The following is a 27,855-nucleotide window of genomic DNA, read 5'->3' on the forward strand; positions in this document are numbered from 1 at the left end:
CGGCATGTATCACTTATCCAAGAAGGGAGTCAAACAGCAATATATAATAAACTTTTGACAATTTAAAAATTTAATAATAGTAAAGGCAAATCTCAATTAAGAAATTTAAACTTTATCAATCAATATAAAAATATAGGAAAAGTTACAAAAATCAACACTCCCAAAAGGATTCATAGGTATCCCATAAAAAACAGAGGAGGAAACAATCAACCAACTAAATGGTTGATTTTAAGTGTTGATCATCGATCCAAATCCAAATCTAATCTTAAATTAATTACATGAACTGATCATTCGCATCTGAAACATGATCTGCAGACATTTGAAAATTCAATCTGTTACAACTGTCATAGCTTTCTCTCTCATCTTCTGTGGAGTTTGAATTCAACGGTGTGGGACTTGATGATGGTGTTGACAAAAACTGGTTGCTGTTATCTGAAGTTTGATACATTAGATTTTGAATATTATCACAACCATAATTATTATTATTATTATTATTATAGCTTGATAATAATTGAGGGATATATTCATCTTCTGCTATGGTACTAATTAAACCAAACCCATTTTCATGCCAATCATGAACAGAATGTTGTTCATTGTAACTAAGGTCAGTGAAATTTGATGTATATGCTTCCACATTTGGCTCAAACATATTATGTGATTGATTAGGCAATGAAGGGTTGGTGAATGTTGCACAAGCATTAGCATTAGCATGTACTTGTGGAACTAATTGGTCTTGAAATTGGACAAAACGTGGAACTTGACTCTGTATTTGAGGATTGCAAGGTTGATTATTACTATAATCTTGTTGTTGTGATGAGTTGAAGAGTGAGGAAGCTAATTTGAGAAGCTCAGGATTAACCAAAGGTTGTTGAATGCCAAGTAGAGTTTGGATGTTGTTTATATGTGATGATGAATTACCATAAGCATAGAGAATAGAAGAAAGGTCTAATAAATCAAGTCTAGGACTATGTGTTACTGGATCAATTCCCATCCTCAAAAGCCTTTTTCTAATATGTGTGTTCCAATAGTTTTTTATTTCGTTGTCCGTCCTTCCTGGTAATCGAGACGCAATTGCAGACCATCTATACAAATCAAAATATTTGATTAGAAGAGTAACATAATAAATTAGAGTAAAAAATTCAAATGTAACATATCTGATTCTACATTTGATTGTATCCAAGTATATACAAAGTACTAAAGTATCATTCATGTAATCATTATACTCACAACTCTATAGTATGTAGCTGGTTATATGGTATATATTTTGAAAATAGAGACTTACTTGTTGCCAAGAATGCTGTGTAGTTGAATGATTGTCTCTTCCTCTTCAAATGAAAACCGACCACGTTTTATGTCTGGTCGGAGATAGTTTGTCCAACGTAGACGACAACTTTTTCCACATCTTTGCAACCCTATTCAATTAAAAAAGCAATTAATTAGTTAATACATGTATGAAACAAAAGAAAAGAAAAGAACAATTAATATTTGATAATTCTTAATTAGAAGTAGAAATAGTACCAGCATTCTTAGGGAGTGTCCTCCAATTGCCATAACCATGTTTGTGAATGTAATGAATGAGTTTTTGATCCTCTTCGGTTGTCCATGGTCCTTTCTTGAGGCCATTATTTTTGTCACAACAAGGTGTTCTTCCCATAGCAAATTAAGTACTTAGCAGCTCAATTAGTTTGGTTGAAGGTATGGAAGAGAAATAACGTGAGAGAATAGAGAAGGAAAGAAATGATGATTGTTTGTAGGGTACCCGTAATGGAACATACTTGTAAATTTATGGTATATAAATAGGAAGATAGTGATTTGAAGTCAAAAGGATTCGGTGCCGTCCTTTGTTATCTCTGTTGACTACGCCCTATACGTGTCTATCTCTTATTTTCTCATAAACTTTTTCAACCTCACAACACTGTAAACAACATTTCTTCAATTATTAGGACTAGCTAAATTATTACCATTATAATATTTTTTTTTTTTTTATTAAATCTTTTTTTTTACTTAGTTATTAAAATGTCAGTGGGAGATTCTAACCCATATAACATTAATATTTCATAATTTAAGTACTTATGTTGTTTCCCAAATTACCAAATTATGATGTTTGTTTTAACTTCTTTTTGTGGCATTAAACATCCATAATATGAATAATTCTCTTGATGACCAGTGTTATTAAACTCGTACTACTTTATCGACTCGGCCACCCTATTGTATTAATCTATATAAACTCGACTCTAATTGAGTTGATATATTGAATCTAAAACTCGACTAATTTGTTGAAGATCATCTGATCCTTCTCATAACTATTACTAAATTCAAAACTATATTTTTTTTAATAATAATTTAGTAAAAATTTATTGTCAATCCTTGTTGATTAGTGGCGTGGCTCTCTTATTCATAAAACAAGTTTGCATCTATTGATGTTATTATTGGGTGTACGAGGGATATCAAAAAATAGTTTAAGAGCAGACCCTTATTCTTTATGGTAAAATTAAATTTTATAATAATTAAAAATAAATATAACATTTTATCAAAAAAATTAAAATAACGAGATTTACTTTTGAATTAAGATTATGTTACATAGGAGACTTCTATGATACATTTAAAAATTAACATATTTTGATACTATCAATTTAAATCATCAATAGTTAAATGTCATATTAATGAATAAATTTAACTATATTTTAGATTTAACACTATTAAATTTTTAAGTTTTATCTTTTAGTCTATTTTGAAACAATTAATATTTATCCATTAAACTATAAAAATAAAATGGACCAAGTCTTCTTGTTAAAAAAATGAATCAAGTCCTCTCTTCGCCTTTGCATCGTCTCTCACCCTCGTCATGCATTATATCTCTTCGTCGACACTATCTTTCTCCGCCATTATGCAGTATCTCTTTCAGTCGTTATGAATCACCTCTATCATTTTGCACCGTCTCTCTCCACCATTATGTATCGTCTTTCTTTATCATTTTGTACCGTATTTGATCTATGTCGAGACATAAACATCTTATGTTTACCTCTTCCTAATATGTTATTTTTCCATCTACAATATACTTTCGATTCTACACTTTTTCGAATGGAAACAATATAATTTAAAGTTTATATGTAAGAGTGGATCTAACTCATTATTTAACTTGTACATGGTGATTGGTGGCTAGATTAGGCTCACAATCTTCATGGAGATATAATAATAAACATACTTTTATGATTTTAATTATAAAAATAATTCATTTAATTATTTAGATTAAAATTAAAAAAGTAAATCAAAATTTTGTATTTTATCTACAACACCATATATAATTATAATTACCACATATTAAAGATAATTATTGATGAAAATATTCGTATTACGAATGTGCTTCTTTTTTGGTGCAGTAGAACTTATTAGGCAATCATAATCACGATTTTCTTAAGATTATTAAGAAAAAAAGTGAATCATATTTTCCGTGGAGTGTGACCCCTAACTCTGTGGATTCATACTATCTGTAATCGAAATATAATGCCACGTACCTTCTCTATTAATAATTTTTAATATCGATATGTGACCTATGAATTTCTTTTTCAATGACTTGTTACAGAGAATACACGGCGTTCATTTTCTTCTTTAATGCATGCATGGGACTGCCTTCTCTTTTCTTCCTTTTGGCTAACTCCTAAATTTATGTTGGATTGCTGCTGACGTTATTACATTATATTCAATGTTTTATTTTATTGGTCAATCAATCTCCTCTCATGGATTTAATATTATACTACATTCCTTTTTAAATATACATTTTTATTAAGAAAAATTAATTATTAATATGTTTATTTTATATAAAAAGTAATTAAAATGTTTTTTTTTCCTGTATTATGACTTTTCATATTCACAAATAAATTATAGTTATATTTAAAAAATAATAATAAATGCATTGAATAAATTAAAAATTGACTTATATTAAAAGATTTTTTTTTAATCAACGGATGTTTATAATAAAGGGTATAAGTAGTATATTATGATATAGAAATAAATATGAATGGTGTATTTCTTTTTTATCTAATCAAATTGAATATATTCCTATTATATAAATGATATATTTTAAAGTTATATCTAGTGTGAGTAAAGAAGTTTCATATTAGATAAAAAAAAATAGATATTGAAGATTATATAAATGAAAAGATTCATAAATTTATTGTCTTAAAGTTTTAGATAAAAATGTAGTATTCAACTCACTTATAAGATTGTTCTTAATTTAATATAATTAATGATACTTTGAACCCTTTATGACCCAACAAAAACATTTTCACCTTATAAACCATATTAAATTTATGATCTATTTTTATAATATATGTAAGAGAAGGAAAAAAAATCTCAGGGGTTTATAGAAAGGGAAGGAGAGTATGAAAGAGAGATTGGTACTTAATTAGTCGCTCTCTCTCCCATGGTTTGTAACTCGTATGTGGGCATCATTAATCGAGTTTGGTGTTTGTTAAAAATATAAAGTACTCGTAAAAGACTATAAGTAACAAGGCAACCAGGATGAGCATTTATTACGCACGATCGGGATAAGGTTTTCTAGTTAGTTAAATTAAATACTAACATAAATAAGCAACTTTAGTCGATAATATGTGTTTAATTTAAAATTTGAATTAAATATATTAATATAAAATATTTTATATTTAAGATTGGGTAAAGTATTTTAGTACTATGAAAATGTTTTTTTTTTCCACAATTTTAATTCCGTTAGTATTTCTACATCCATTGTATACTTTAAATAATTAATCACCTACTTTTTTAAAATAACTAACTTATTTTGATATTGAACTTTGAAGATTTTTGAAAAATAAAATGTTTATGTGACAACTCAGTTTGCGACAATTCGAGATGAATTCTTAGTTAACAATTAATTTATATTTTATTAAAATATACATCGATTTATATATAAACATCAAAATTTGACAACATAAATGAATTATTGATTAACAACTAATTTATAGTTTATTAAACGACTTATATTGCATAAACATCAAAACTTGACAATAGACAATTTATCACCTGAACTCAATTTTCATATTATCAAACTCAATGTCAATTAATTATTTCACTCGTCAAACCACCAAAAATCAATCTCGAATAGAAAAAATATCCAATATTTTAAAAATCGAGAGACTATATTTTGAATTTAAAATAAAAGAACCAAAATATTATTTAAATCTATACTTATAATAATTATTATTATAATTGGTGCAATATCAATAGTGGTAGAGTTCCAGAAATAAATGCAAATAGTGCCTCTATAATGTTACTCATTGATGAATTTTTTTATGGTAACAACAGTCAATTAGTGACATGCATTTGGATATTGAATATTATTTTGTTTTTATCATACTTGTTAAACTACATGCATTGAAATGATAGTAGCTGTGATACTATCATTGGTTGTTGGCCATGCATTGTCATAAAGGGTTTCGCACCCAACTTCGCTCAATACAAAAAGGAACAAATTAAGTCAAACATTAATTTAATCATGTACTGGGATTTCGTATGATTTGTTTCCCTTTATCTATTCAAACATTTCTTCTTACTAGCCACCATTTATACACCTATCTAACTCTACTCTTTTTAGCTCTATAGCTTGCTATAGTTAAATTTCCACTTTTCCTTCTTCTAGCTTCTATTCCCTTCCACCCCACCAACATGGATTAATAATTGACCCATTATTTGAAGTTCAAAACGAAGTTTTCCTTAATTTTATATAACCATAAATATTATTAGAGCTTTTATTAATTTTTTGTAAGTTAAATTATAAATATTAGTCATTCAATTTCAAACCCATCTTTTTGCTTATTAATTAATCTTAAAAAAAAAATGATACGTGGATTATGTTTCCGTGCTTGATACATAGAGACAGTGTGATGTCATGTAAGGACTAAAAATTAATACATTTGTTTCCAACATAGAAGTTATTATTATTTTAGCTTGTCTGGCTTTATTAGCAATTATGCCTATAGAGTAATTATTTTTAATTAATATTGGTTTTTTTAGCTCATAATTAATCAACCACAAGAAGTTGTCCACGTGTAGTCAACTCTCTATCGTGTATACAAATTTGGTAGACTGTTTTGGCATTTGCTAATGTTTGTTTGTGATGAGCTGTTCAATAGTTGCAACAAACTTTGAAAAATAAATTATCCTTATTTTATTTGTTTTATAGAAGCACATTTTCTTAACATTATTTCTAGATACGAGATCTCATGCTTGTGCGAATAGAAAGCAGGGGCTACTATTTTAAGGTAATCGCACAATTTTTTAATTCCTATCGTCGATTTTGTTACTTCTATTGGTAAGAAGTACATTCCAGTCGATCTACGAAAGTTTATTAATTGTTTTTATTGGGTGTATAGTACTACGTAAATAGATTTGAGCAACACATATAATCAACAAAACTTGTCGACGTTGTGAATATTTATATAGAACACTTGTCCCGATGGAACTCGATAACTTTCCTGCACGAATAAGGATTTTATAAAATATTTTCAATCCAATAAATATTATAAAATGTAGTGCTAACAAGTATGGCAAACGTGATCATAAGAAATAATAAAAACAAGAGGCAACGTCTTTTCCCACCTCTTAGTTTGAGCCTCTAAAATATATATTTAAATTAGTTAATTTAGAATTATTTTTTTGGATTAAAATATATTTTTAAATTGATCAATTCAAAGAACATTAAGAGATAGAGAAATAAACTATTAAAATAAGATCAATATTTCAGCATCTAATCAATTTTATAAAAGTATTGACGTTGAAGATCCATAATTTTAGTTTAAGAGATATAAAGTATTTTAATTTTTTTGACGGATTGAACTTAAGGTGAAAAATAATATTTTGGATGGTCAAAATGCTAAAAAAAAAATAATTGTATTTATGAGATTGTTCAAAATTTAGGGTGTACAAGTGCACACCCCACCATGTTTTGTTTTTGTTTTGATAAGACCCTTACCATATATTGAATTGGCTCTTAACCGGTACCCAACTAGGTGGCCCAATGAAAGTTAGGCACATGTCACTCTAGTTGGCAATTATCCACCTCATTTGTGTATTTTTTACTTTAAAATATCTATATAAAATAAGAATTATATAATCACCTCACTCGTAGAAGATGTTATTAGAGCGTAGAAGATGTTATTAAAGCATCCAACAGTAGTCAAATGAGTTCGTCGTGCTCTAAAAAAGGAACCGTACTTTCACAATTTCATAATAATAAAATTATAAGCGTTATATTTTTTTATTAATTTATTAATAATAATAAATTTATAATAATTAGTGGATCCTATTTAATGACCCAAGTTGAGTTCACTGTTGGAGTAAAAAGATAAGTTGTTCCAAGATGATGTGGCACAGTGAACCCTATCTAATGAACTCTATATTGAGTTCATCATTAAAAATACTCTTAGAAATTTAAAAACTTCTCTACCACTATCACAATTTAACCCCCAATTTAGTATCCAAAAACCGTAAACCACCCATGGTTATCAACAGTTGTTCACCACCTAAGAACAACGACAAAAGACAAAGGGCAAGTTCTTCATCTTCAACCCGTGCCTTTGCTTCTTCATCTGTCAATACTCTATTGTTGGCCACGATCTAATGAACGATCAAAGACTCATAACTTTTGCTTGTAAAAAAAAACATTGGTTACTTTGCCTCAAATTTGAGTTTGCATAGGCAGAACCGATTACTCATGTTCTGTTTTTATATCATGATTTTTCATATACATCATAGAGCTAATGTATCAGCGTGAAACTAAACCAATGCCTTTTAAGAATGGATTTGATTATTCTAAAGTGATTGCATTTTAGAATGTAAAACAATTACCAACTATTAATTAAATAAACGGTAACTATTGTATGAACATATATAACAAATCATGGTTATGTTGAAATATTAATATTTAATTTTCTCACTTAGTTCATTTTTAAAATAGTCAAATCCTTTAATATCGTTAGAAAAATAGCGAGGCAGATTATATACCATATCCTGTCTTAAATCAATGTGACAAAGATTACTAATAAACTATCAAATAGTATAATTTCAAAATAATGTTCAGAAAGAATGAGTCACAACAACATCAAACTCTTCAAGTCTGAGAGATAATATGTAGAATCTGATTATGAAAATTGCCGTTGGTAACAAGGATACCACCTGAGGGGAATATGATCCGCCGGCCAGTTTGATCAGCTGCAAGATCTATTTCTATGCCATTCCAGTCAGTTACCTGATTAAATTACACATTATCGAATGAAATTATATTTTAAAACAAAAAAAAAAGTGATGAAAAGTGATCATAAAAGGGAAGTAAATACATAACAATAAGGTAACAAAACTATATAGAAGTAAAAGTTCCAATTGCAATGCACCATATTACAATGGTATGTTACCATGTATATCAAAAGATCAAACAAATGGCTGTTTAATTATGGGAACTTGGAAGTTTAAACTAACCATCATCAATTAAGGTGGGTACATAATAAATTACCGTTTTACCACAACAGTCGTATAATCTCATATTTAACGTGCCATCTTAGCAACATTGAATTTAGACAAAGCAGACCAAACTCTGAATAATAGAGTTTTTTTATAAAAAAAATGAATAATAGATTATTCAAACCATTGAAATAATAGGGATTTAGGTAAAGAACAAACTTTGAATAATATAATTTAATATTGATATAAGTAATGTATGTAATGTTGTGCTGTGATAAGATATGATACAAAAGACAAAAGCATTACCCTTATTTATATTGATGAGTTCCTAATTAAATAACAAAATAAATCAGGAGACTTAAAAAATACAAAAACTAATCTTAAGAGATCATGTAAGATTTCAAAACACATCTAACACTGAAATACTTTTCATATAGAAAAACTCATACCTTTCCACCTGCTTCATGAATGCATATCATGCCAACAGCATGGTCCCAAGCCTACGAAACACCCAAATTAAAAGGGAAAAAATTAAACCATATTCATCCAAATAGAAAGTAAAAATTGATAGGCTACCTTTATAACGGTCTTCTCTTTTGCACGAAGAAAGAAAACAGATGCTCTTCCTGATGCCACCATCAAATACTTGCATAAACTACATTGGTCACCAAGAATGTCAAGATAGGAGGAAGTACAAAGAAGAAAGATGAAAAATCAAATTAATTTGCTTGTCGTTTATCTTGTTGAGCTTTGAGCATTTTTCTTCCATTACAGCTAAAATAACTGTTTTCAATAAATACATGATTGGACCAAATCAACCTGATTTTCAGGCAGAGTCAATGTGGCCATGGTAGTAGTATTTTATGAAAATAAATTGGCTAAGTAAAACTGGTTCATGTTGGTTCCCAAACATATCCGGTTTGACATATATCGCCATCGATTCACCAGTGGAACCAACCGGATGGAATCAATTTTTTTAACTGTCATGGAAACATTGCAGCTATTCAACCCCACTCTGTAGCATATGAATAATCAAAACGTTTTGATTGGATGTAATAAAGTAGAAAACATATACAGATAATATTTCTCGTACCTTCCACAACATGTCGCCAAAAGAAGAATTTGGCTGCTCCCTACATCATTTGCATTGCTTGTTACATTAAATGTAGAAGACAATGGCAGTGATTCCCATGTTTGACTTTCTGGAATACAAAAGCGTGCTTTATGTATTATGTCAAAGCTATCAACAAAACATCTGGTCCACACTCCAGATGATTGGGGCTTGCTATTCAACCTTTTTGTCCATGTTCCATAGCCTTTATGAGCAATCATCATAATTCCTGATCCAGGAAGAGCTTCCCTGCCCTCCTCGATCTCAGATGAGGATTTTTCAGATTCATCCTCTTGCCAATTAGGGCAGCCCATAACACCAATTACAATCTCTCCTTCAACCACAAGAGCCAAACCCACCTGTATTATTCGGAAATCTCTTGGAGAATATTAGTGTGTAGTGTCAGAATTCAATCTAATATAATTGTAATGTCACACAAGTTAGCTCAGCTGGCAGCTGCTAATACAGTTGCAATGGACAATGATAGTTAGTATCTAAAAGCTTCTAATAACAGCTGCGTCAGTAGTAGGAGAGTTGGTTAGAATAACAGTTGTAGAATGTTTAGCATGTGTTTGTATAAAAAAATTGCACTGCTTAAAACCTTTCTCAATCAAATACAGTTTTAGACCTACCCTGAAATTTCAGATTTCTAAAATTGTCTCAGAACTCTGTTTCCGAAAGAGAAAGATGAAGATACTAATGATGAAGCAAGATATATAATACACTATAAAATCCTTGCAAGTATTCCTTATCTTAAGAGACACACACACACCCTGAAGAAGAAAAGGCATCATAACTCATAAGCACTAATGCACTATCACAAGCAAAGGTTTACTCTACAAACTGTAATGGAGAGATCTTCTATATGGAAGCTTTAGGAAATGTCTATGTTGTCCACGAAATAATTTTAGAAGTATCAAGAGAAACTCGAAGCAACCTTCATTATAACTTACCACATATAAGGCTTTGCTAGCTTTCAGAAATCCACGTGTGCCATCAATTGGATCAAGCACCTGTATATAATCAATGGACTTAATAGAAGTTCCGAGGGAAATAAAACAAGCAGAAATCAATGCATGAATTCTTGACATAAACCTGTAAATAGAGAATCTCAAATCAGATTTTTATTCTGAATGAGTTGTGAATTTATAATCATATTTAAGCATGAAATCAAGCTTGTCTTGCAGGCTACAAATAGAACCACCAAAATAGGATTGAAACTGAGGTTGAGTGGATTGAGTGTGTAGTTGCACAAAATCAAGGGAGTAACATTAATTTGAGGAGAGGAATCAGATGTGGTTCCATTATCTTGGAACCATGTTCGAGGTTAAGAGATGCATTTTCACTTAAGTAAACTTGGTTGTACTTAATACAAGCTTCTTGTACCAAGAGCAGTGCTTCCATTTTCTCTGTATCATAGAGATCAACAGCCACAAGCTTGTATCTGATGAAAGTGATCAATGTCCAAAACATCCATTGGTTCATGAAGAGAAATTAGTTCACCTATGAAGATTAGAATATCAACAAGAGCCGTGATTCTGATTAAAATTCTGAGATGTGATTGACTTCTTTTCTTGGTATTGCACAGGTCTGTCTGCAGCAGACGTGTTATGGCTTGAATTCGTGCAAGAAAATGATTAATGAATTTCAGGATTACGATTATCTCCAAAAGTTTCGGGGAATGAACACAACCAATCACTCTACTAAGTAAAAGAACAGTTAGTGGGTACTGTAACCAGGACATTCGGAGTTGATCCTGTCCCTTTCAGGCCTTATAAGCCACATTTTCCCTTCCAACATCACAAGCTGCTTCCCAGGTGAAGACAATGTCTTTTTAGACAGTGTTAGGAAATCCTTATCATCCAATCTCTCTACGACAGTGTAAGAAAAAAAAATAGGTGCAGATCTTGAAATGAAAGTCATTGGAGCAGGACCTGAGGTCATTCGAAAAAGAAGAGAATGTGGCAGTATGTGAAACTCAAAGGCATAGATTGAGCTGACAAGCACGAATCAAGTGGAAAAGGCCACACTCAATGTGGCAAAGAAGGAAAAGGCCGTGTTGGCAAAGGCGGAAAATCAGAAGCCATGGTTATGGGCAAAGGCAAGCTTTGATTACCATAATGGAATGAGAGGTTTGAGAGAAATTCGAAATTCTAGTCTTATTTTTATTCCTTATGATTTGTGAGTTTACAATAGTATTTGTAAATGAACCCAAGCTTATCTTGTTAGCTACAACAGGACTTAACAAAACAGTAACTCCAAACTAACCGCGACAAGTACTAAATAGAAACCATATCAGACTCTAACAACCCATAGAATGATAGAATATTCTATAGTTCCACAGAAAGCCTACCATAAAATAGACACGTACAGAGTAATGCTCAACCAATCTCCAAGAATGAAATGTGAACAAAATTTTCATACAACATAGAAAATGAAGCTCGGATTCAAATTTTTCAAAAGCTATAATACTGCATCCCTTTATATCATTAAATGGAACTGCTTAATATGCCTACCCAATATGTGGCTGGCTTTGATCCAAATACAAAAGCATCCTTTCCCCCTCTATCAATTGCCTCAAGCACATCATCTTGTGTCAATGGTTTAGAGGTGGAGCTAGCTTCAGCAGTTACTGCATCAAGCACAGTATCCACTAAGTTTGTTGATCGCAAGAAAGCAGAGTCCTCCTCAGCCACCAACGGAATAGAAGGGAACAACTTATTTAACTCTGTTTTGATAAGATAAAATATAAAACCAAACTTTTCAATCCCATGAAAAGGATAACATCTTCTGATAAATCATATTCAAGGCTGTAAACTAATTGTAATAATAAGTTAATTACATTAGTATAACCGTAAACTAATATAACAAAACTATGTTACACTTACACCATACTAGTATTTGTACTTTTAGATGAATCACATTGACAAAAAGTTAATGAGTATTAATCAATCTCCATTGGCAATTCCAAACTTCTGCCGAGTTTTTCTTACAAATCATTATACTTTTAGATAAAGCAAATTAAGCCGAACCCCTATTGACAATGTTAATTCAAACTCACTATAACGTATCAGTCTAATTCATACACATCACACATGTATGAATTTAGAAACATGTCAATCTATTTTATCTTTGAGATTAAGTTAATACCTAAACTTATGAGAGCCTGAACTCCAAAATCTGCCACAGTCACCGGAGTCTGATCAATTTTTTCAAGAACCTTTCCATCAGTAGAGAATAAAGATGATTTCACCTACACAATGAGGACAATACAAAAGTTTATTTTGTGGTAGAAAAAAAAAACTATGTACACAAAATCCAATTTTGACAGAATCCCTCTTCAGGATTTCTAAACTACCAAATGGATACAAAAATTGAAGAAAATTCAGAACCCAACCAAAAATTGGGGAAATTGTAACATTACCTGAACACATAAACGGCAAGCACTGTGGACAACATCAACGGCAGCTTCAAGCTCTTTGTAATACTTTGCATTCTTCTGTGGAAATGGAAGGTTCGCCCTAAAGGAATGAATGAATAAATGTGAACTGGAATTATTAGTGACGAGATTGGGATTTTGAGAGAAATGAAACAGTTTACGTTTGAAGGAGAATTAATGGAGGGAGGGATGAGACCTTACGTTGAACCGTCGGGTGGTGCAGCTACGACTTCGGGTGCCGCCGGCACCGTCAAAAAAATGCACGGCAGAGACATGAGAATGACGAAGGATATCCATCGCCGATGCCATCAGCGCTCTGCGTGCGTTGAAGAGGATGACTGTGGAATTTCACATTTGTCTCTATTATATTTTATTTATTTAAGTGTCTTTTATACAAAATAAATAAATAGATAAAATGCAGCGGGATTATGAAGACAAAAAAAATAGATGGATTCTTCTGCGTCAAATTTGTAACTCAGTCTTAACTACCTATGTCAATGGGAATCTTATTCCTCTCACGCATGAAGAGCTATATAGCATTCGGTTGTTATAGTTTACTTTTAATGATTACCCTATATCTTTGTGAAAAAGGGTAGTGTACGATTTTTAATAAAATATTTCGTTGTTTAGATTTTTAATAACTGTATTTGTTTAAGAAGCATTTGTTAAATTTTAATTATGATAAATAGTAGTTGTTTAGTGATTAATAGCCCATAGAACATGGTAAACATCCATATTTCTAAAGTTCTTACACAAAAATATAATTTGGACCGGCTCAAAATTATGAATGTATTTAATATTTATTTGTATATTATTTAATATTATAGTTGGCAAAAAAAATTTATTTAATATTATAAAAATAATTTTGTTTAAAATACTTTCAATTTTACTATTATTAATTTTTAAAGAATCTCATTTTAAACTTTGCTTTAAACCTCTCGAGTTATTGGTTCTGCCCTGAGCATAATTAAGCATCTGATCATATTAATTAATTAATTATTTGATGAGTTTTTCTAAAATGTTTGTTCCACTTGGATAAATATATTCAAAGCCCTCTTAATTATTGAACACCAGATGTGGTACACTAGGCTTAAACCTTATAAAATAGATATTCACGTAAAGACCACAATATACATCAAAATAAAAGACGAGTTTTGGATTAGTAACTAATAGAAGAAAATGTACAGTATATGGTATTATGATAAAACGTCTAGAATCTGCTTGGAACGTGGTCACAAATTGGATAAAATCAGTGAGCTGTATAAGTTACATTGTGATAAGTAAGAACGTAGAAAAACAATAGGAAAGGAGTACTAAATACATCTACGTGGGTCATCATCATATATCAATTAATTCCTACAACATATCTGTGTCATCAAACACGTAATGCTTACAAAATCCAACGTGGCGTTAGTTAGTTAGTTTCAATCCTCTATGGTGTAACCGACACGTGTCCTTCCTCCGCCCACAGAATTGAGTTATTCCCGTGGTTATTTTCTTCATTGGAAACTCCGCCGCCAATACAAGACCACATTCTCAGCCGGTTGTTTCCACCTTTTCTAGCAGGTAGCCCCAGGTTTTTTCCTTTTTATAAAATAGAAACTAAGACATCCATTATTTCATTCATCATGTAATACTCTTAATTACTCTACACGATTTTCATTCCAATTCCACTTCCTATTAATCAAGCACCTATTTTTCTGCAACAAAATCATCCAAGCAAAAAGATTCTTCTTATTCACTCTTTATTTTTCATTCAGTATAAAAAGTAAGGTATTGAATTTTGATCAATTAATTTCGGTTATGAGCTTGAGGTACACGAGCAGAGTGTTATACCAAACAGCGATGAGAATGCTTCAGAGCATGAAAGATCAAAGCTCGAAGTGTGATTCAACCATCAAATCTCTCAGAGACTCATCTTCTTCAAAGCAAGCTAAGGCAAGGCTATTTTCAACTACAACTTTTGATTCACCTGCTTCATTCAACGCTTCCAATAGTGACAAGCTAAAACGTGCTGAAGAGTCTCTTAGGACTGTCATGTACTTGAGCTGCTGGGGTCCAAACTGATCTATAATGCTTCAGAATCCATTTTGTAGCTACATAATCTATTCATGTCAAAGCTAGCTTTGTGTAAATCTGTAATCTATCGGTGTAATTAAGCCTTTTGCAGATTATTGTGTCAATATGAACCGACCAAGTCCTATGATTGTGAATTTATGTTTCTCCCTTTAATTTGTAACAAAGGTAGTAAATGGTTTCTTTGTGGACATGATTAAAAATCCCTGACTGCAAGTGAATACAGAATACCAACGGCACTATACTAAAATATAGGCCACGTGTAACATGGACAATGTAAACCTTATGGAACCCTTTTAATTAATTATTATATAATTTAAGATAACAAAATGATATTTTTCTTCTGATTTAATTTCATATTATATGATGGTGTTAAAGGCCCATGTGATAATGGGCCAAGTTGGGTGGAAAAATAGTCCACATATTGGTGGCCCATTGTTTGAAATTCCCATCACCCTCCTCCACACAAAATAAAATGAAAAGGATAAAGATAGATAGGTCCCAAAGACAATTGATATACTCTTCTCACTTCTTAGCAAGGAAACTCAATTCGCCAAGTGGAAAAGAAAGAAAGAAAAACTGATGATTTCTCTACAACCTCATAGATCATGTCTTCAAACAACATTTCTATTCAAGAATTCCAACACTACTATACAACATAGACAAACACAAACAAGCCGAATAGCAGAAAGAAAGAGTAAAGTACATAGAAGAGAGGTCAAATGCAGTAGTGGGGGAGAAAAGAAGAGTGAGAGGCGAACATTTTTGACACTGGAAGAAGCTGGTTTGGTTGAGTTGTCTGGGTTGAGCACTCATGAACGCTTTCTATGCCGTTTAACGGTACTTACCATTCTCTTCTCTTGTAATTTCTTCATTGGTGAATAATTAATGAATGAATGAATTTTGATGATATTTGTGTGGTAGATATCTTCTCTGAATTTACTCAAAGTGATATCAGAACAAGAAGGGTGTCCAATAGAGGAGCTCAATGCTGGCAAGGTATGTGATTGGTTCCTTAAAGACAAACTCAAAAGGGAACAGAACATTGATTCTGCTGTTCTTCAATGGGATGATTCCGACTTCCAATTTTAATTATTTTACTTTTTCCTTCTTAAGTCTTCTGTGTTTTTTTCTAACTTTTGTGCAAAATGTGGCTCCAAAAATGATACTCCTTTCATTTAATACACATTATTTTAAAAACATAATCAAAAGTTGCAGTCTTTAACAAATCATATTCCTCATATATAGTGTATATGTTTAAAGTCTAGCAATCAAAATCAACACTACTCGTAAGATATTTTGATAGCATATTTCAAAATTCATGACTAATAAATGGTTAAATTTATATTCCCCGTTCTTCATAGTGTTTCGCTTCACCATATATTCTCTTGAAAAACAAAAGTGAGAGCATGCCTTGGAATTAGTGTTTCTTTTGTTTAAATGGTTAACTTTGAGAAAAAATGCAATAAACACGATGCGTAAATATAACTTTCCTAATTAAAAATTACTCAATAAAGTTTCGCTAATCTTCCTGACAAGATTGGACATGGGAAAAATAACAAGAGAATAACTATGATATGAATAACCTACTTAAAAATTGGGTATTGCAGACGAGCATAACCTAAACTATAATTTCAAAACTAGGAGGCCTACTGAACTTTAATTCCAAACGCAGTAAAAAGGTCCTCCTGAAGTAATCTCAGCTGTGCCTTGTCCAGCAACGCAGCAAGGAGTGCGCTTGTGCACTTATTCAAAGAATTAGTGGAATTTTGGTCAAGAATTGAAATTGTGTAATTGAAAAAAAATTTATCCTATTTTAAAAGTAATTTAAAAATAATGACCCACTCCATGATGTCAACGAAGATCCCGGAAAATGTTAAACTTCCTCAGATGCGGCTTGAATCTCTCCCGAAAATAAAACGTCTTGACCAGTCTGTCACTACTAGTGCCCTTGTACGCCAGCTTACTTGTTTGCTGTTTAAAGGATTGAATGAAACTTGTTAACTTGTTGATAAGAATGTCTCAAAATACAGACAGTTCTGAGTAATATAAGTATAAAATAAAATACTACCTTGCATAGACAGAATACCACAACCATTGACTGCTGTGACCAATTGAAACCCAATCCCCAGGAAGCTGGGCAGCTGTCTGCTCTCCTCCCAAAGGAGCGAACTGACCTAAGTGCTTGTACCTTAAGAAGCAAGCAACCATGTACAGTAATAATGAGTAAAAAATTGGGCTAACTAATCTTGATATTTGTATCAGTGTTAGTCGAATTGGGTAAAAAAGTGAGATCTAAGTTTAATTGTACCTAAAGGGTTTGAACCGATGACGACCTTCTCCCCTGAACCTGAGAGGACCCTCTGGATTTTTCTCACACTCTTCCATCCGGTTAAAACATTTGGCTAGGTAAATTCCTTGCTGAGATGCAACCTGACATAGATGATCAAATAAATGAGAAACATGCATCATATAAGTACTGATACAGAGAATGGAACAAGCAAATAACATAACATTCACCTGTGCTGTAGCAGGTAGAAATTTCATCTGAGAATCCACTTTGGAAAGGGCCGTTTTGAGTTCTTCGATATTCAGTTCAATTGGTTCTTTTTTAACATCTCCCTTGGCTTCACTCAATAAATCAGCAATGTTGCGCATCTGTTTACTCTTCAGATACAGCTCAACCTGAGGGTATCGTTCACAAATGTCATGCATGGCCTCTTGAAATTCTTTGACCGTAAGCGTTCCTGAACTGCTTTTGTCGGCCTTCTTAAAGATAGCGGCAATATCTTCCTGAAATGCCAAAGCCAAGCCAATAAATAATCAACAGTAAGAAACTACATTTGAATTGAAATACTGGTCTAATAATACATTATTAAACATCATAGATTAATTGGTAATCATGCAAATGTTCATTATTTGATGGTTAAGGAACAGATAGATTTTCTACTTCCCTTAAGTTATATATGCCTTCAATGAAAAACACAACAAAGAAACTCAAAAAACAATCGTCGGATGAAGTATTATACTAATGATGTCTTTTTTGAATAATAATGTCATATACATATGTGAGTGCACTAAATACTTGGTTGGAATCAAGATGATGGAAATAGTGTGTACTATACCATGACTTTTCGTTGATTTATCGTAGCGCAATCACCAAGAGCATACACGTTGTTACATCCTTCCACTCTCAACCATTCATCAGTAGCTACAGCACGCCTGCTAGCCTGTTCAGAAGAGACAATATATGCTTAGAGAATAGTAATTTAAACGGAATTAAGAATGTTTAATGACAAATTCCTCAACAACATACCTGACCAATCTGGGACAGAAAATCTCTAATAAATGGACGAGTGCCAATACCGGTTGACCAGACAGCCATTCCATATGGAATGGTCTTAATTTCTCCTCCATTTTTCAGATCTTTGGTGGAAATTTCTTTCTCGGATACCTTCACAACCATGGATCCTGTTTTCACATCAATCCCTTCTCTTTGAAACTTATCTTCAGCAAAAGCAGTTATCCTTTTGTCAAACCTATGAAAAGAGCAAGAGAACACATCAAATATGACAGGGTATAATCAGAACAAGTTCTAAATAATAATAATAATCACAAGATGTTGTTTTATGTTTGCCACATTCTCACATGCTCAAGAGATGACCTCCAGCTTCCAGAAGTGTAATCTTTACTAAATCTTTTATTCCAGGATATAAACGGGCTAAATCATCTTTGACAAAGTCATGAAGTGCAGCTGCAAACTCCACTCCAGTTGGTCCACCTCCAACAATAGCAAAATGAAGAATTCTCTTCTTTTCTTCCTCACTTATATCAGGCAAATTTGCTCTCTCAAAACAGTCAATAACTGTTCTTCTAATCTTCTGGGCATCTTCAACTTCCTACACACCCACAAGATAAGTAAAAAGTAAAAACCAGAGGCATGCATACAGATTACAGGAATAAGCAGAATCCAATGAAACATCTTTTGTCACCATAATAACTATGGATTATGGACATGATGAAAGCTACCTTCAAAAAGTGACAATTCTCCACCACTCCTGGTGTGTTAAATGTATTGACAGTAGCGCCCACGCCGATGATTAGATAGTCATAGTCCACTTCATATTCTTCTTTCCCATTCAAATTATTGTTTCCTTTAGATCGACAATAAATTTTCTTATTTTCCGCATCAATCTTGTAACATTCTGCTTCATTGAATTGCACGTTCACCTTTTTCTGCTCAGCCGAAAACAGGAAAAAGGAAATAATTATATAAGCCATGATCTGCAGAATTTACTTTACCACTAATGAATAATGTGGCATAAATGAAAATTTTTAATCACTGAAATCTTCATATCTTAACTGTAATTGTTGATTTTGCCAAACTGCATTGGTTTTTATGATCGGTTACAATATGGTAAGTATACTTAACATAAACCAATAATATATATCACGAGAAATATGGTATCCAGTGAATAAGAAGAACAGAGGTAAACTTTACAGTCAAATATTTCCTCTAAACGTCACATATAAAACTTACACTTTTAAATCCTCTCAAATTGCACTTTTAAAAATTAAAGAAATCTAGTTTTTAACCGTAGCTCAGGTCTATCAAATATCTCCTTGAGAAGTGGTTCATGGTATATTTTAATGGGTTTTCTTAGTTTTTAAGATTGATAAAATCACTCATCGATGTCAATTTAAAAAAAAAATATATCTTTCAAAATTTCACTCGTCAATCATGTAACTTTTTCAATTATAAAAACGAAAGAAATTGTTAAATTATATTTTCAAAAGAGTATTATCGTTGACAGTAGATCACACCTATCAAGTGGTCCAAAGTGTAATTTTCCTTAATTTATAACATATTGAGTTAAGAAATACTACTAGTTTTAGTTTTGGAAATTAGAAATTTAATAAAATTTAAAGGTAATAAGATGTGAGAATAGGGTTTGAGTTTGGGATTTTTTTTTTAATTTTGAATGTAATTTGATATTTTCATGGTGATTTTTGTTTAAAAAAACAATATTTTAAAGTTGATTCAATTAGTGAAAACTTTGAACAGACTATGAAAATTTGAGAGCTAAAGTTGAAAGACTAAAAATTATACGTTAGGGGATTTGAATGAAAACTTGAAATACTAAAATTTAGGGTACCGAATCACAAATTAATAGCTATAGCAAAAATATCAATTGTTTTGTTAAATCTTTTAGTCTTTTTTACTAGGTAAATGGACGTCAATATTAATTTGTTTTAATGATAATCTACGGGACAAAATCACAAATTAATAGCAACAGTAAAAAGACTAAAAGTACGATTAAGTAAAACTAAATCTCTTTACATTAAAGAAAATAAAAAATTAACAGTGGAAAAGATATATTTTAGATGTGATTTATGTTAGTATTAATTTACTTGATAGGAGTTTGTTCTTCTCGTATGGGATCTTAGTTTTTGTTTATATTTCCTTTCATTATAAAAATAAAGTTACAATCAACTACAGTTTACAATGTATTCAACTACATTTATACAATTCAACTACATTTATAATTTACAATGTATTAACCACATTTATACAATTCAACTACAGTTTATAATGTAATTTAAATTAATTATATATTCAATTGTATTAACCACATTTTTTTTAACGCATTTATTCACATGTTGTTTGTATACAAAAGTAAATATTTATAAAACATTTTTGTAATTTTTAAGAACATACATGGTGTGATGGTTTATTTTATGTTTTCATCATTGTCCTGCCCAATAAAATAGTAAAAACTGTGTTTCCTACGTTTGACTATTTATGTAAAAAAAAAGTGTAATATATAATTTGCGTGTCATTCATAAGAAATTTATTAATTTTATTAAGTTAATGATAAAGTTAATATCATTTATAGAAACATCCGTATTAAAATAAGTAATTATTAGAATAATTAAGTTGAATGAAATTTTAATAAAACAAAGGTATATTAATGTAAAAAAATTTGTTGCTCAATTAACATAAAAGAGATTTTACTATAATGCGCGATTTACCGGTTGAAAAAATCCAACCTTTAAAACCTACCAAATCAAAGAGAATATTTTAATCGCACTATACAAATTTTAATTAATACACTTGATTATTATAATTCCTTTTTTAGACTGATTGGGCTTTGAATGTAGAATTTTCAGGCTGATTGTACTTTGATTATAAAATTAAATTAATACAATAACACTGTACCAAAAAATGGAAAGAATTAAAACAAAACACACAAGTGATTTCTAAAAGGAAACAATTTAAGTATATTTTTTGGTTGATTTTCGTATTCTTAACATAAAACACACTTTCTATACTTACAAAAAACATTATAAAAATACATTAATTTGATAAAGTTTTGAACCATATGATAAATACCTAAAAGATGCACTTAAATTTTGTTTTTTTAAATTACTTATTAAATATTTTAATTTTAAAAAACTTTAACTGATATTATTATTTAATTCAAATACATCATCTTTTTAGTTATTGTTTTTTATTATTTTTTTTCTAAATATAATATTTTAAATCTATTATTAACTATTATTATTCTTATTATAGCTAATTATTACTATGTGTGTATGTAAAAAAAAATTAATATTATTAATTATTTAACAATTAACGTATAAATAGTTTTTACCCACAAATTAAACTCCAAAGTGAAAACGAAAAAGAAAGTGTAATAAAGAGAAACTGATTGAGCTGCAACGAAATCCTGACCTTCCTAAAAATATTGCGAACGGGTTCAACAATGCTGCGCGCTTCCACGGTGCCGCAAGTTACGCTAGGTAACAGAGGAGTGAATGCAAAATAATTACGAGGCGATACCACCTGAACCTCGTATCTCGGATTGTTCAAATTCTTCATGAAACTTGTTGCCGCCCAACCAGTTCCCAGCACCACCACCTTTTTCTTATCGGTAACCGCCGCTTCCGATGGAGCCAACTCACCGTAAGCCAAGATACCACCACCACTGCATTCAACAACACACGCAATCACATTCATACATCACTAATCACAGATCTACTGTCCATGGTTTTTAAATTGCAACCACATTTTTGCGCAATTTAAAAGTTTAATGCGCAACCGCAACAATAACTGTTATTTAAAACGATGGATCGACGGCTACGCAATGCATTCAAGCTTTATAACGTGCTTAAGGAAACGCCTTAAAATTGATAAACTAAAACAGAGTATTCTTGTAGTAATTAGTAAATGCAAACAGTGAAACAGAGAATATATGTACATTTTGATATGAAGATTTTATTCCTAAATAAATGTATATATAGATCTAGCTTTTGTGCTTAAAAAACTACTATAACATTTCATTAAAAAAAAACTACTATAACAAAAAATTGAAGCAGGCGCGATGGAATAATAGTTAACGGAGATGGAATAGTAATTGTATTTTGAATAACGATTAGTGAAAATAGTAGTAAAATAACATTTAAGAATGAAGTTTATATAGAATAAAATACCTAACGGCGGAGCAGAGGAGTACAAGCTTAAGATGAGAGCGATGGTCATGGAAAGTTTTAGAAAGACGCTCGAAGAAAGTGAGAGTGGACATTTCTTTTGTTTTGCTGTTTACGATTTCCTTCGGCGAGGAGGGAGAGGATGTATCTACTCCAATTTGATGGGAGAAGAAAACAGAGAGAAACAGCAATGAATAGTCAGAGCGAAAAGAGAGGCGTCTTATATTTACGCATGAACGTGGGAAATGACTAGTGCGTGACTTTTAGGGCTTTCAGGGCATAACAGTTCCATGCTGTGCTGATTTGGCAGATTTGCCCTTTTTCTGACTTGAGGGTCAAGTTAGGAAATATCACAGCGTGTTAACTGTCAAGCAAAAACACAATTTTATACTTTATTTTTTTTTAAAGTATATAAAATTATATTTTTGTTTTAATTATATAAATGAATTTTTTTTCAAAATTATGAGTAATGTATATGATAAAAAAATTACATGTGAGTTAACTAGCATTTTACAATATTTAAATGTGATTAAGTCATAGTAAATTTTACGTGTCCTATTTATAGTAAAAAATGACCCAAAAAAATAAAATAATATTATTCTTCTCAATTTTAACCATCACAAAAATACTAAATATAAAAATGAAAATTTCATCCATTAAATAAAATAGTTTTTTTATTTACAAAAAAAAACTGTGTTTTTTCGTAAAGAAAACGAGGTGATGTATATAAATTGATCAAATAAGTAGGATGTAGAAGTTAAAGAATAAAAAACAACCATTTTTTTAAATAAAAATGACATATTTTCTGTTTAAAAAATTGCAAAGAAAGCAATTTAGGTCTTTCTAAAAATCAATTTTTTATTGGATGCGTCGAATCTTTTTTACTTAAAAAAGGCGTCACAATGTTCTTGAAACTATCGATAAAATCTTATATAAATTAAATAAAATATTTTATTTTTATTGCAAATTATTTAATACTCTTCTATAACTAGATTGGTTTAGGAAAGTAATAGGATGAGAGAAACATTATAAATTAAAAAATTATGAGACAAAAAGTGGACACTCATATATGAGAAATATTAGTTATAAATTGAGAAATCATGAGACAAATAGTTAACGTCTTAACATGAGTTATTGAAGTGGTACGATGTATCTACATTATTTTCTTCATAAATTAATATATGAAAACTTTTACATGACAACTGTTGAAATGTCTTATTTTAAAACAAATATAGAGAAAATAAATTTTTTTAAAAATTATATAATTATTAAATAAAATATTAATAATTTATTAATTAAATTTTAAAAATACTCCCTCTAATAATTTTACTTTATGCCTCACAACGTGTTGAGCATGTATTTTTATTATAAATAAAGTCTTAAACTCTATTTTATTAATTGTGTAGTCAAATATATAATATGTATTGAATCATTATTTAATTTTTCACAATAATATATATTGAATTGATTAGTATTGACTGAAATTGTAAATAAACTTTACACTATAGAAATAAATTAGTTACTTAGAGTTGACTTAGTTTGTTAATATTAAACATATTTGGTAAGTTAGTTATTTTGTTGATAAAATATAATTACTTGGAAGGCTAGGTTCAAATGTGCTTAATTATAAATAAAGTTATTATATTCATTATTTTGTAATCTTTTAGTTATTAATATGAAAATTCAACAAATTTTATTTCATATAAATTAAGTTTTTAAGATGAGTTTTTATCTTCATGTATTTAATTATGTAGTTTCTAATATACTTATTATCTAATAATATTTTTTCTGATCGTAAATGAAATAATAAATACTATTATAAATAATTTATATAACTACGAGAATTAATAATATATTAATTATTATGTACATGTATATAAATACAATTATTTTAAGAAATAATATTATGACATAAAAATGTCAAAACAATGTTCTTTTTGTTTTTGCTTTTCTCGTTTTAGCATTATTTATATATATCAATAATATTTTTTTTTTGTTATTTTTATATAATTTTTTGTCTTATTATAATATCATTAACTATCTAATACGTTTAATCTCACTAGTTTCTATCTGTGCAATAAAAAATTATGAGTATTATTGATAAAATAATCAATGTTTCATTAATCTTTAAAAATGACAAATAAATATAAATGTTTTTTGCATAAATAACAATTAAAAACAAATAAAAGTATAGAAAAATAATATTATAATACGAAGCCATAGTTGGTACATTTAGTTTGATATTCCGTAAAAAAAAATGCATTTAATTTCATATTATTGTTATTGTTAAATAAATTTTTAGTCACTATAAAATTTTAAAAATTTTATTTTAGATTATGTTAAAAAAATTATTTTTTTCAATACTTATAAAATTATTATGCAAATAACTATTTTAATTTTTATCGAAAAGAAACATGTTTAATTATTATTGAATTTTTAAATAATTTTTTGCAAATATATTTAAAATACCATAAAAAAATTATTTAAAAAAAATTAGATTTTTTTACAATTAGACAAAGTAAATATAAATATTTAGACGTCATAAACTCTAAAAAATGATTAAATAAATATAAAAATAAAAATTAAATTTTAATATATTTTTTGTAAATGAGTTTCTTACAATATTATAACATGTTTACATAAAAATCATTGAAACCACATATGTCTATATTCCAACAAAATTAGAAACAATTTTGTAAGGATTACATAATGTTAATTTTTGTTTACCAGATTACTTCAAATGCCTTTACTAATGAGAGCCACTTGGTACTATATGGTGGAGTGGAACATCGTGCCCTCATATCCTGGAGCCGCTATATTAAATCGTCCGCAACGCCGCATACGCCATACGGCGGCAGAACGGTCATTTTTTTTATATTTTTTGAAAAAGATAACGACAATTCCAAGATTGTGGAAGCTTGCAAACATTTTAATAAAAATAAATGTTCTTATATTAAAATGAATATTGTTCGAATCAATGATGGTACGCCAGATATGATGAGGTTTCTTTTATTTAATCAAAAATTATTGAGTTCTTGCAAAATATTATTGAGTTCAAGTACTGACAATAATTAGAGTTTTGCTTCTGTTTTGATCTCGGGTTTATAATACCATTTTTATGAATTGTCTGTTTTAGATTTTGAAAAAATATAAATGTTTTGTCATTTTAAAAATTATGTATTGGTAGATTGATAAGTAGAGTGTTTATTTATAAATTATTCTTAATATTTATTTTATTTAATGTAAAATAAAATTTGTGTATTAAAATGAATATCTTAAACAATTTTATAAATTAAAGATTTCCCTCGGAACTAGTCCCATTTTAGCATTGTTTGAATTGATGATGAATTTAGTGCAATATGGTAGCATTATAATTTTAATTGTGATTTTTTCCTATGAAAATTTTCATTGTGATTTTCACAAAGCTTTAAAGCATAACTTTTAATAAATTATATAAAATAGTATGATTCGTCCAAATTCATCATTGGGTCAAATATAAATATGACTTTCAAATATTAATGTCTATAAATATAAACTCTTTATAAAAATACTGTGTGGTTAAGAGCTGGATGATATGTGAAAAATTATTAGTTAGAGTAACAAAATATTATTTGGAAATTTATCATTCTTTGAATTAATATTGAATTTTAGTGCTTTAACATATTTGAAAAGATTAGTCTTTACAATAGCATAATATGATATTTTTTTAAATGATTATATTAGAATTATTTATTTTTTATTTATAAATAAAATATTATAATTATCATAAAAATTAACACACAACCGTCGATAGGCCACTAAAATTATACTTTAATTAATATTAATAATATTTTTTAACTAATAAATATTAATGCAATGTTATAAATATTAAAAGTGCTCAAACATTATAAACTTAAGCTGTATAATTAAATTTTTATAATGTAATATCATTTGGGATGAGAAGACGTGTGTCTTTTTCATATAATTAAAAATCTCAAATTTAAATTTTAAAAATACAAATAACATTAAAATTTACATAATCTTATTCGACATTAGGATTGTGATACTCATTTATACAAAACAAAATATTATAAAATAAGCAAAACTAAAATACTTGAAACATTTACAAATAAGTCAAAGGCATATAAAACGAAAGACAATCCTGTCTCGTCGAAATTACATTTTTTTAACAAAACGTGGAATGTTTTTTTTTTCTGTCTTACGTGGAATTTTTTTAATTAGTAGTAAAAGTTATTGATAGAAATTAGTTCCCCACACACAAAGTGTTGGGAAATTCTAGTAAATTATGAAACCTAATAGAAGAAAGCTCCAAGGTGGGTCAAAAGACAAATAGGCCGTTCAGCCCGAATCCCCGACCCTTTTCACATGCCCTTTATTTGCATCTCTTATTTTACAGTTCTTTTTATAAAAGACACAATTTATTTTAAAATTTTCTACTCCACAGAGTAGAGAGTAAAAATAATTTAAATTAATGCTTTAATTTTATGTTTATAATAATTTTTCAATTGGTAAATTTTTATTTTTATATCATGTTGACTTGTATTATAAATTTTTAGTTGGTAAAATATAGATATTTGGATAATAATTTTCATATTTTTAGCAGATTCAATGTTTACATATTTTTTTTTAATATTGTTTATTTTTATAATTTTAATATCATTTTTGTAAATAATTAAATTAATATATTTTTAGAAAAACCATTGATGAGTGAATTTGTTTATATGAGATTTTCAACCGTACACCTTTAATTCGTCCTCCCACACGCCATTTCTTATACGGGTCTTCAAAATGGAATGATTTGCATACACACTCACACTCTTCAACATTGCAATTGAAAAGCAAATAAGCATGGCTTGAGTAGCGGCGAATTAAAAACAACGTATCTGCATGTTTCAGTAATAAAAATATTTTTATTCTTTTATTTATTTATTTATAGGCATGTAAAGCACTTGTTATTTATTTTCATTTTAATGTTTCTGAAATATTTTTACAAAATTGCCATTCAATATTTCAGTATGAATATTTAAAAATAAAGATAAATAAAAACAATATCAGAGTTATATAATTATAAAACAAAAAGAAAATGAGTAAAAAAAAAACTAACAGAAAATAAAACAATCAATATCTTTTAATGGAAGGCCATTTATAAAGGCAGTGCCACATAACTGAGATGCTATTCGATTTTGAGGCAAAAAATAAAATCATTCGATTCAAAGATATAATCAATTTAATTATTTTGATAATGTGTTAAAAAAAATCAATTTGAATT

The 27,855-nt window shown here is 29.4% G+C and overlaps 4 protein-coding genes across 5 annotated transcripts; 1 reads left to right on the plus strand and 3 right to left on the minus strand.

Moving 5' to 3' along the window:
* Positions 1-69: 69 nt before the first annotated feature.
* On the minus strand, positions 70-1,774 carry LOC101495806 (transcription factor MYB102). Its single transcript, XM_004485639.4, has 3 exons — positions 1,519-1,774; positions 1,283-1,412; positions 70-1,082 (listed from the first exon to the last, which is right to left on the minus strand). Exons 1-3 carry the CDS (start codon positions 1,652-1,654, stop codon positions 275-277), a joined length of 1,074 nt encoding a protein of 357 aa, XP_004485696.1. The 5' UTR covers positions 1,655-1,774; the 3' UTR covers positions 70-274.
* Positions 1,775-7,984: 6,210 nt separating this feature from the next.
* LOC101496129 (putative 3'(2'),5'-bisphosphate nucleotidase, mitochondrial) lies at positions 7,985-13,515 on the minus strand. 2 transcript variants are annotated; one of them, XM_004485640.4, is made up of 9 exons: positions 13,216-13,515; positions 13,005-13,101; positions 12,731-12,833; positions 12,097-12,308; positions 10,534-10,593; positions 9,563-9,939; positions 9,046-9,124; positions 8,919-8,969; positions 7,985-8,260 (listed from the first exon to the last, which is right to left on the minus strand). In XM_004485640.4, exons 1-9 carry the CDS (start codon positions 13,326-13,328, stop codon positions 8,123-8,125), a joined length of 1,230 nt encoding a protein of 409 aa, XP_004485697.1. In that variant the 5' UTR covers positions 13,329-13,515; the 3' UTR covers positions 7,985-8,122. The 2 variants fall into 2 exon arrangements, with proteins under 2 accessions (XP_004485697.1, XP_004485698.1); XM_004485641.4 differs by having other exon boundaries at positions 13,221-13,514.
* A 1,125-nt stretch (positions 13,516-14,640) lies between these two features.
* On the minus strand, positions 14,641-22,823 carry LOC101508897 (external alternative NAD(P)H-ubiquinone oxidoreductase B2, mitochondrial-like). Its single transcript, XM_012713291.3, has 10 exons — positions 22,590-22,823; positions 21,832-22,084; positions 19,125-19,331; positions 18,744-18,994; positions 18,412-18,634; positions 18,221-18,325; positions 17,616-17,888; positions 17,407-17,528; positions 17,167-17,286; positions 14,641-17,069 (listed from the first exon to the last, which is right to left on the minus strand). Exons 1-10 carry the CDS (start codon positions 22,679-22,681, stop codon positions 16,982-16,984), a joined length of 1,734 nt encoding a protein of 577 aa, XP_012568745.1. The 5' UTR covers positions 22,682-22,823; the 3' UTR covers positions 14,641-16,981.
* On the plus strand, positions 15,082-16,324 carry LOC101497320 (uncharacterized). Its single transcript, XM_004485644.4, has 2 exons — positions 15,082-15,935; positions 16,020-16,324. The coding sequence occupies exons 1-2, from the start codon at positions 15,678-15,680 to the stop codon at positions 16,185-16,187; spliced, it is 426 nt and encodes a 141-aa protein (XP_004485701.1). The 5' UTR covers positions 15,082-15,677; the 3' UTR covers positions 16,188-16,324.
* Positions 22,824-27,855: the final 5,032 nt, after the last annotated feature.

Source organism: Cicer arietinum, chromosome 1, assembly GCF_000331145.2.
Source record: "Cicer arietinum cultivar CDC Frontier isolate Library 1 chromosome 1, Cicar.CDCFrontier_v2.0, whole genome shotgun sequence".
Classification (NCBI taxonomy): Eukaryota; Viridiplantae; Streptophyta; class Magnoliopsida; order Fabales; family Fabaceae; genus Cicer; species Cicer arietinum.